Source organism: Pteropus vampyrus, unplaced genomic scaffold (genome assembly GCF_000151845.1).
Source record: "Pteropus vampyrus isolate Shadow unplaced genomic scaffold, Pvam_2.0 Scaffold7, whole genome shotgun sequence".
Classification (NCBI taxonomy): Eukaryota; Metazoa; Chordata; class Mammalia; order Chiroptera; family Pteropodidae; genus Pteropus; species Pteropus vampyrus.
In genome coordinates, this window is record NW_011888788.1 from 16,627,681 (window position 1) to 16,637,749 (window position 10,069).

General features: G+C 56.1%; 1 protein-coding gene across 1 annotated transcript; it reads right to left on the bottom strand.

Moving 5' to 3' along the window:
• Nucleotides 1-3,241: 3,241 nt before the first annotated feature.
• On the bottom strand, nucleotides 3,242-6,208 carry NKX2-2 (NK2 homeobox 2). The gene is made up of 2 exons (XM_011370848.1): nucleotides 5,626-6,208; nucleotides 3,242-4,707 (listed from the first exon to the last, which is right to left on the bottom strand). Exons 1-2 carry the CDS (start codon nucleotides 5,879-5,881, stop codon nucleotides 4,145-4,147), a joined length of 819 nt encoding a protein of 272 aa, XP_011369150.1. The 5' UTR covers nucleotides 5,882-6,208; the 3' UTR covers nucleotides 3,242-4,144.
• Between the last annotated feature and the right edge of the window lie 3,861 nt (nucleotides 6,209-10,069).

The following is a 10,069-nucleotide window of genomic DNA, read 5'->3' on the forward strand; positions in this document are numbered from 1 at the left end:
GTAAGAATTAAAGAGCAAGTCCCTCTCTCCTCCAACACCCGGAGGGGGTACGGCGGGGCTGGTAAACGAAGTGGGATCCCTGCGCATAATTCGAATGACAGGGGGTTAGTAACTGGGTGGTATTGCTGGGTGGATGTGGCCTTGGAATCAGCCGAGGCTGAGATCGAGCTGGGCCTAGGACGGAGGGGTCCCCTGGCCTTCCCAAACCTTTTCTGCAGTGCGTGGAAGGGTGGCTCCGTGAGCGGATGCGTCAAGACACGTCCGGTGCAGGAACCAGGGGAATGGATTTTTATCTACCCTCGAGCCCCCACGAAGCCCGAGGGGCATTACCCAGGCCCTAGGCACCCTGGTCTCCTCCTGAGTCTGGCAGAGTCCAATGACTTCGATGAGGAGCTCCAGCTGAAGAAGCCCAGCTGCCATCTCCAACGCACGCAAGCACGCAAAGCGCGCGCAATGAATTTAACACCAAAGGCCTGAGCTCTAGACTTACAGCCGATGTTTGGTAGGAAATATAGAGAAGAGAGGAGAGAGAGAGAGAGATCTCTCCAGGGAGAGAGATTCAGAGATCCAGCTTTCAGTGTGTTACAGGGCCTAAGCAGGGCGAGCGCTCTCTGAAGCCATCAAAGACAGGGGTGGTTTTTTTTTCCAACCTCCTCCAACCTCCTCCCCAATAGATATAGCACGAATTTTTAATGCGTCTTCCTTTCAGAGACAACAATAAAGGGTTTGAAAGCCGGACACAATTTGGGTTTTGTGCGGGTCCCTCCTCGCGCTCCCTCGGCCCAGCTGGCCATATGGAATCCAGCATGGAGCCCGAGGATGACAAAGGGACCCAGTGACAGGCCCAACAAAACCCCAAGGAGACTTCTGCCTGACTCCGGGATTCACTGCCCGCGATAAGCGCACTGAATGGTGCGGGGTGGAGGGGGGGCGGGGCGAGGACTCTCTCTGTCCCCTGAGATCCATTCTCTGTCCCTTTTTAGTATGCACGCCTCTAACATCCCCTGCTTCCAGCTCTCCCATTGTGCCGTTTTGTGCGGCCCGCTGTAGATTGGGCGAAGATAGACTGCTGAAGCGGACCTGGAGCCGGGTTTGCTCCCAGGGCGCTGGGGTTAGGGCCACACAGGGCTCCCCGGGCACTTTTATTGACTCCATGGGGACCCGAGGACAGAGAGTGGCGGGCGCTTGGCCCACCTCCCCGGGTCCTGGCTGCGCCAGCGCACACTCAGACTGCAGGACTGTGAACCTGGCCAACGCCCCAAATGCACTCTCAATGCACACACAGTGGAAGCCTGCGAGAATTTGGACTTTCCACTCTGATTCCTTCCTCCCTGGAGGCCTAGAGGATCCTATGAGCAATTTTGGCCCCCGGAAGCTCTGAGGTCAAGAATGGAGTTTTGGGGCTGTGCCTGAGACCTCCTGACAATCCCATTCCGAGAGGCTTATAACTCTCATCTCTCTTCCCAGTGGATTCGAGGGTTACAGGGAAGTTACAAGTGAGATGCTGAGTGGATGGTCAAGTTGGGCATTCGATTATTGCGCAACAAATGACTAAACGCAGAATTCTCCTGGCATTTACAAATAGCAAGAAATAAAAACCCCAAACGTTTCCAAGCTAGTGCGAGGGAACAAAGGGAGACTTTTCAGCATTTAAGAAAACCCGGATGGACCTGGAGATGTGAAGGGACATTTGGGAGGATATTAGAAAGACTCCCGCGCCCTCAATTATCCAGGGGCGGGTGCGCAACGCGGGAATAACGTGTAATCACGTCCCTGGGCGTGTTGTGCTGAGTGCTATTGACGCGCAGATTTGGTCACACGGATAATCATGTTTGCTTTAGATATTGAATTAAATCTGATCATCGACTAGAGGGAACGAGAAAGTCAGCTGAGACCGCTCCTTTTGCTCGGCCCCCTCGCCCCGCCCCCCTCCAACCACGAAGGTGGAGCTGGAGAAGGAAAGAGAACTACAATTTCCGAATAGAGCCGACTTGAATTCTGAGGCGTCTCAAAGGGCCCGCTGGGCTCTGAGCTACACAACCCCGGGTATTTTCAGAAAGCCGTGAGATAGAGGAAAAAGGGCCCCTCCCCCCAAGTCCACACGGCTCCCTGAGACGCTCCCCCGCAAGGGCAAATGTGCACCAGCATCCGCCAAGGAGGTCTCTGCGACGAGGGTGAGGGGGAATCAGTTGTCTACTGGAGAAGGACCGATGCGCCCTTCCCCGGGCAAACCCGGGGTTGTTTGCTCACTTTCCGCTCCTCTCATCCCAGCCCTGGAGGCCGGGGCGCACCACCCCACCTACAAACCCCTTCTTTCTAGCCAGCAAGTTACTCAGCTTCACGCTAAAGAGCTGGCCTGGGAGATCGCGCGCAGCCAAATGCTACGAGGGGACGAGGATCGGGATCCAGTCCAGGGGCAGGGGACTGGAAACCTGGATTTAACGGGGGCAGAGGGGAGAAGGGAGCCTCGATTAGTAGGGATTTCCACTGACTCCCGCTCCCTGGCTCTCCTGTGCCAAAAAGCCTAGAGGAGATGCAGCACCCCACTCCCTCTCCAGCGTTCCTTATAGCCAAAGGAGCCTCGAGCTCCCCGAAACCAGACCCCCGCCCCCGAACTCAGTTCTTGGAGCGGTCTCCTAGGCCGCCTCAGGTCTGCGGAGTTTGAAAAGGAGGTGGAGAAAAGAGAAAAAGCCGACTAGTTTTAGCCTCAGCGCCTCCCACCCCACCCCACCCCCGCTACCCATCCCCCTTTCTTAGAGCGAAGTAAATCAAATGCAACAAAGTGAAAGTCATCGAGTGTAGTGGCTTCGACAGCTTCTCAGGCTGAAGGAGCCACTCGTAGATTTGGGCGAGCGAGGGGGGCTTGCTCCCTCGCCTTTGCGTTTTCCAAAGTTACTTTTTCTGCCAAAGCTAGGACGCTGCTGCCCTGGATTCAGACTGCGCGCGAGGCCGGGACAGAGGCCCCGGAAAGGGCGGGCGACCCGGGGCTTTCGGTCGACAACTCGCAGGCCGGAGGCCAAGCGCTCCTTCCGCAGCCCGGGGTCCGAGGTGCGGGGCCAGGCCCGCCCGCGCAGGTGAGGCCTGTCCAAGATCCTCTCCTGCGGCCCGGGCATGCCTGGCAACGACGGGAAGCACGGGTGAGAGAGCTGCAAGCGGCCTGGCCTGTGTTCTTGCCCGAGGCCTCGGCCTGGCGTAGGGAGACAAAGTAAGACAAATGGGAGGGCCGGGTTTTTTGTTGTTTTTTTTTAAACACAGGATTTTTATTAAAATTCTTATTTAAAAAATCGAAAGCTTTCAGCGTCCGGCGCTCTTGGGGAACCACACGGAACCGCTGAGATTCAAGCACCGGGGCTCAGGACCCGGATAATGGGGCAGGGGGCTTCGTGCCCACAATATTTTTCCTTTTTCATATTTGAGAAATGTTTGCACTGAACAAAATAAAAAATGAAAAGGAGAAAGCAGGGCCAATCAAACATAAGCAAACCAAAACAAACCACGAAGAAAGGAACCGGGCCTCAAGGGAGAACAAGCCCATCCTGAAGGTCATTTTGGCAACAATCACCACCGATATTTACAACGAAAAGCGAAATCTGTCACCAGTTGTCAGAACGTTTACATGGCCATAAATATTTAGCATTTTTTTTTATAAAAAAGGAGAAAAACCCTTTATATTTTTTTTAAAGTGTTCTCCACTTGCTTTAGAAGAAGACAGTTGACTATCGCTACTCACACAAACATATTTTACAAAATCCACAAAAGCAGGAGGGGGGGTGGTCCTTTTCTTGTTCTCAAGTGAGGACGTTAACGCTGGGACGATTTGGTCCCCCAGGGGAGAGGCAAAGAAGCAAAGCTGCGCAAACATTCTGTAAACAAGGCTTATAGTTCAGCCCTCTCCAAAGGTTCAAAAGGGAGAGGGAAGGGGCAGCGCTGGGTGGATGGAATCAGCCACGCCAAGGAGGCGCAGGCAACCTCCCGGCGCCTCCCCAACGGAGCCGAGAATCAACTCGACTCCACGATAATAATTATAATAATAATAATAATAACCACCATAAGGACTAAGTCCTCTTCTCTGCCGCCATCGCCGCCGCCGCCGCCGCCGGGGTGGGGCCTGGGCTTGGGGCCGCGAGTCTCGGAGGGGCGGCGCTCACCAAGTCCACTGCTGGGCCTGGACCAGGGGGTGTGCTGTCGGGTACTGGGGGGTGCCTGCCGAGCTGTACTGGGCGTTGTACTGCATGTGTTGCAGAGACTGCGCGCTGTAAGCCGAAAAGGGGATGCCCGCCTGGAAGGTGGCAGCTGCCAGGTCCTGGGCTTTGAGCGCGTGGCACGGTTTGCCGTCCCTGACCAAAACGGGCACGGCCACCCGGCGCGGCGAGGGCAAGGGCGTCACCTCCATACCTTTCTCAGCCCGAGCTCGCTTCATCTTGTAGCGGTGGTTCTGGAACCAGATTTTGACTTGCGTGGGAGTGAGGCGGATGAGACTGGCCAGGTGCTCGCGCTCGGGCGCCGACAGGTACCGCTGCTGCCGGAAGCGTCGCTCCAGCTCGTAGGTCTGCGCTTTGGAGAAGAGCACCCGCCGCTTCCGCTTCTTGCCCGCGTCCCCCGCGCCGCCTGGTGTCTCCTTGTCATTGTCCGGTGACTCGTCAGCCGAGGGCTCCGGAGACTTGGAGCTCGAGTCCTGGGGCGCCGCGCTAGCTGCCAGCCCGTGCACTGCCGGAGAGAGAAGCACGTCAGGTGCCTGGAGGCCGCGCGCCAACTGGGCCAGACCCTGCGCACCTAGATCTTCCGTGCGCCGTCCGCCCCCACCGCAACCCGACCTCACTGTCTTCGCCTTGCCCCCTGCCCAGCTTCACTCCTAACGAAGCACTCAGTGTCCCCCTGGGGAAAGAGGGGAAGCAACAGGAGTGGGGACTCGGGGCTCGTGTTTCTGGGGGTTCACACAGTGTGGGTGAGTATTTGGGGGCAGTGGCGCTGGAAGAATATCATCTTGGGTTAAGGGCTTCGGCCCCCTTAAGCAGTTTCCTTTCCGGAGAGACGTGGGCAGATTTTTAAAAGAAAAACCCTACAATCCCGGCATTGATCGGCTCGGCCATTTAAGGCAGGTTGTGGGGGACTTTCGTTTTTTGCCTTTAGACTTTTTTGACACCCTCCGCATCACACAAAGCATCCTCTATGATCGTTCAGGGGGCAGGGTGAGCTATTTATACCCGGGCCACCGGGAGCCTCCCCCACCCTCTACCCGTACCCGAGTCTTTCTGGCTCGCTCCAGTGCTCCAGGCCAGTCCCTCCCGGCTGTCGGAATGAGGGGGGCCGCGGAGGAGGGGGACCACAACGGGAGCCACCAGTCCCGGTTGACTTCTGTAACCAGCCTTGGGAGGTATTCCCCTCCTCTTAATTTCTCTTTGAAAAAAATATCTGAGACCAAGTCCTTTTCTAGGACTAGAAGCGCTTGACAAGGAAGAAAGAGTTAGGGCATCATAAACAAGTGTTAAAAATCTTTCTAGGGGCTCAGGGCGAGAGATCTGGGTTTCAATGGCTCTTTCCCTTTTCTCCCCGCAGTGTCCAGCCGCGGCTGCGGCCACAGAAATACTGGCGGCCACGACCACGCAGCCAAGTTTCGCTACTTACGGGAGTACTGGAGGCCCTCAGTGCTGGCCAGCCAGCGCGTATATGGGTTGTCGCTGCTGTCGTAGAAGGGGTTCTTCAGGGGCAGGCTCTGCACCTTGTCCAGGGCGCCCTGCCCCAGCGGCCCGGCTCTCTTAGGCTCCGGTCCCTCGCTCTCATCCTCCGGCCCTTCAGCTACCGAGCCCTCCTCATCGTTGGTGTCTGGCAGGTCCAAGATGTCCTTGACCGAAAACCCCGTCTTTGTGTTGGTCAGCGACATGGCTCGGGCCCCCGGAATTTATGCCGTAAAGTTGTAGCTTCACTTGGTCAATTCGTGGCACTCTCCAGTTGGGGCGGGGTGGGGGTAATGGGGGGAGGGGTGAGGGGAGGAGAAGGGGGATGGGCTTTAATTATTGAGATAATTATTTTTTAAAAGAGAGAGAAACTATGGGGAAGGGGAGGGAAAAAGAAGCCCAACGCAGCGCCTGTGTCTCCTCCGAAAGCACGAGGAAATGGACGCAGGGAGCTGGGCAACCCGCGCGCGGGGCCCTAGTTTGTAACTCCAGGAGGGGTGCCAAGGCGGCGTCAGCTCGGGCTCTGGCGGCCGTTCGGCGCGCGGTGGCGGCTGGTGGCGAGGAAAAAATGGGCCATTGCCCGAGCGATCAGTCCATATAAGGCTGGGCTCCACTCGCGAACCTGGAGAGAGGGGGAGGGGGGAGAGGGGGAGAAAGAGAGGGAGGGAAAGAGGGAGGGAGGGGTAGCCAGTGAGGGAGCGAGAGAAGGGTGGAAAAAAAGGGGGGAGACATTAAAACGCAAAGGTTGGACACGTGTGGGCGGGTCTTGGAAGTCAAGTGGATGAAGACAGTATTTGCAGATGTGAAATTGTGGGTTTTGGGGAGCTCCGCGCTCCCAGCCAACGGCCCTCTAGAGCAAGATGAGAGGTGTAATGTGTCAATTAATTGCAAAGACGGGGTGAGCCTTTTTTAACCCAGTATTTACATACAAAGGACCACCGCGTCGCTAGCGAGTCCACACACTTGAAAGCGCCGTTTTAACAAATTGCATCTTTAAAAAAGTGGGAAGGAGAGAAAACAAAACAGACACCTAGAGGAGGAAAAAAAAAAAAATCCTTTTTAACATTTACCGGTTCCTACCTCCCAGCCCCCGCGCGCCCGCCCCCCCGCAAGTCAGAAAACGGATGAGTTGTGGCGCCTTTGGAAAAGGGGGAGGGGGCGAAGGCCGAGCCGCGGAAATCTCTCCTTTCCATCGCTGGTGGCTCCCAAAACAAGATCCGGTTCAAATGGCAAGAGCCCAACTTCTGTAAGCCTCCTAGGTCAATATTTTGGTTGAGGCTTAAGGATGAGTACTAGAAATGACAAGGCAAGTAATTGATTCTAGTTAACGCCAAAAGAGACCGAAACCTAGGAGAGGGATCGGGCTGGGGCCAGCCGCAGCTACCACCGGGCGACAACCCCCTCCTTTCAGCCACCCTTTATTTGCTAAAGACTTATTTATTTCCTCACTCCACCTTCCCCCACACCCCCTTCCATTTCTTTGCAGCGGAGAAACACTGCGCAGTTCACATGAGATTTTGTGGGTCGCCAGGGAGGGGGAAGTGGGGGTGGGGAACTCTAACTTAGGCAGGGTTCGGACCCCGGCCCGGCTGCCTCTGGGCTCTACGAGCCGCGTTCTCCGGGTGGAGGGAAGGGCAGACGGCCTTGCAGCCTTCCTGCCCCCTATTATTCCTCCCTCTTCAGCCTCCAGCCTTAGTGCAGCGGCGGGAAGGAAGGGCGGGGGCGGGGGGCGGCAGGGGCGCTGTCTTTAGCCTTGGTGAGGACCTCCGAACGCCGCGGGGGAGGAGGTCGCAGGGCGAGCGGACGGTGCTATGTTTTCTTCTCCCAAGCGAGTCTTTTAATGTCGTCTCCTTTTGGATGCCCCACGGACGCGTTCCGAGGACACGCTCCAGGCTCCCAGATTGCGTTAGGTGTGTGACGTTCCCAATCTCTTACCAGCCAGAGAACTGAACTTTCCTGGGGGACAGCACCTCCTCCTCCGCGCCTGACTTCTCGCCTCTCCCTCGAGTTAGTTTTTGGGGGTAGGGGGGAGTTTGCTACTTGATGCTTGTCCGCCCCCGAAAGAGCGTCAGGAGGGTGCTTTGCCTGGGGGCAGGAGGGGCAGACAAGGCCGCACTCGGGGGTCCGGTATTGCCTCCCCTTCAGCCTGTAACCGGGACCGCCACAGCGCTGGCCCAGAGGAGCGCCCGGGCGCGGCGGTGTCCTCGCGCGCAGCTGCGGTCGCCACCGCGCCCCAGTTGCCCCTGGGTTGCCAGCGCCCAGCCAGAGCGCCTCTCCCTGAGCCGCTCTGCGGCTTTCTGCAGCCTTCACTGCCTCGTCCCCAGTATGTGACGTGGGTGACAATGGCCCAGGTTAGAACGAGCCCCTCGTCGGCGCGTCCTGGGTGGTCGGACCCGGGCAAACACAAATACAAACCGATTGCTAAGCTGCGGACAATGAGCGAAATGTAGACAAATGTCCCGCTCCCGTTGGAAGCCTTTGTCCCGGCTCGGTTTTTGCATTTATTTCAGTGGCGAAATAATACATGATTGACGCTCTCTTTCAATGGGTCCTAACTGTTTGGAATAAATCTAAGGTTGTTCCTAGTTGTCATGGCATTCAACCCTTTTCAATGGACTATCTCTTCATTCATTTCTGAATCCGTCCACAATATTAAGGAAACCCCTTCATGTCGATGCTCCCCATTCCTCTTTCTCCTCCTTTTTCTTTTCTCTTTTCTCCCCGCTTTTCCTCCCCCCGCCCCGCAAGAATTAGAAACTGGTTTGAATCGTGTTCCTCGAACCCATTTACTTTTTGTGCTTTTTTCCCATCCCTCTCTCCAGTCTGTCTTTCTCAGTTTCTCTCCCCCGAGTCTCTTTCTCTCCACCACCTGCTTCAGTGGGAGCTCTCTGCCCTGTCCAGTCTGAGGAGGGAAGCTGGTTCTCCAGGAGTAGAGGGGCCTAGAGTTTGGAAACGGGTGGGTGGGCCTGCCCTAGCCATTGTTACTCAGTTGCTAAAATAAACAAATGGCCAGAAAAAGTTCCTCAATCCAAGCACTGCAGAAAAGATTCTCCTATGGTCTCTACACTTATTCCTCTGTTTCAAGTGGAGGTCGGTTTTCTCTTGGGGACCAGGGCAGGCTCCAGGGATGGGGAAAGGCCAGGCCAATTCTTGGGTTGGGTGGAAAATGGCCTTTTGGCAAGAAGTGTCCCTTTTTGCTTATCTTCTGAACCATCTTTGGCGGGGGGAGGAGTCACCCCCAGACACTGTCCAGGGAGCCTGCTCATTTCTTCACCTTAGAATTACCTGGTTCCATTTAGTTCCCAATTTCTCCCTCCTTTCCCCCAACATAGTGGGCTTCTCCCTGGAGCTAATTACCACAGCTACTGTTGATCAGGTCCCCTCTCTTCCTTCCCCCTGGGGTCCTGTACTGCAGAGCGCCTGAGAGAACATTTTTCCTCTGGGTTTTTATCCTGGAGAGAGGGTGCTGGTAATGGCGCCTTGAGAAGGAGGGCCGCAGCCCAATTCACCAAAGACGGGGCTCTTCAGGGTGCCTGCCTGTTGGCCTCAACCCGAGTCCTTCCATGCCTTAGATCACAAGGTCCCCTTCCAGTAGCACTTGCAGGGCCATACTTCTCCTGCACCCTCAGGCCATTGCTTTGATCTCAGCGCTTTCCTCTACTCTCACACTCCAGCAAATGCTGGTGTTTTTCCTTCCTCTGGCCTGGGGGTAGCAGGGCATGGAGAGAGTTGGAGGGAGTCTTCTCCTAGTCTCCTGCTACCATGCTCTGCACCCTGCTAAAACTGCTGCATTCAATGTCTCTCTCCTGGGACCTTGCGAGTCCATTTTCCCCATCGCTTAGTTGCCCATGTGGTTCCCGCGTCCGCTTCCAAAGCTCTGACATTTGCAATTGAAAAGGCACAGGGAGACCACTGGGAGGCTCATAATTGAAGGGGAGCAACTCGGCTTGTTAGAGGAAGATCATAAAATGCAAGTCCCCCAGGAGTGGCCTGTGGAAGCCAGGAGGCTGGTGCAGGACCAGCTGGCGGCTGCGGGCAAGCCTGGTGCCCAAAGCATGCTCCAGGGTCTCCTGGATTTCCTGTGGCAGGAAGAGCAGGGGTGAGGCACCAAAGGCACCTTTCCGTATAAATTAACCAGGTGATTGGATTCTGAGGACTCCCCAAGAGTTCTCCCCCTGAAGCACGACACCCGGCCCTTTTGAGCCCAGGATCTCCTATTCAGCGAGATTCTGCACACCCAACTGGCTGAGAGGAACCTGCCCCACACTCTTGTCCCCTCTTTAGGGTCCTGGCGATTCCCACCCTGTCGGTTGGTTCTGGCCGTATTAGTGTCCCCTTGCACCAGTTTCAGCTCTCCTTGGATATACTCTAGTCTGCCCAACTCAGATTCTTTA

Excerpts from the sequence above, each read along its gene's own strand:
- NKX2-2 (XM_011370848.1), bottom strand. The coding sequence starts at position 5,881 with ATGTCGCTGACCAACACAAAGACGGGGTTTTCGGTCAAGGACATCTTG. Across the intron at positions 4,708-5,625 it reads TGAGGGCCTCCAGTACTCCC|TGCACGGGCTGGCAGCTAGC; the intron begins GTAAGTAGCGAA and ends TCTCTCCGGCAG.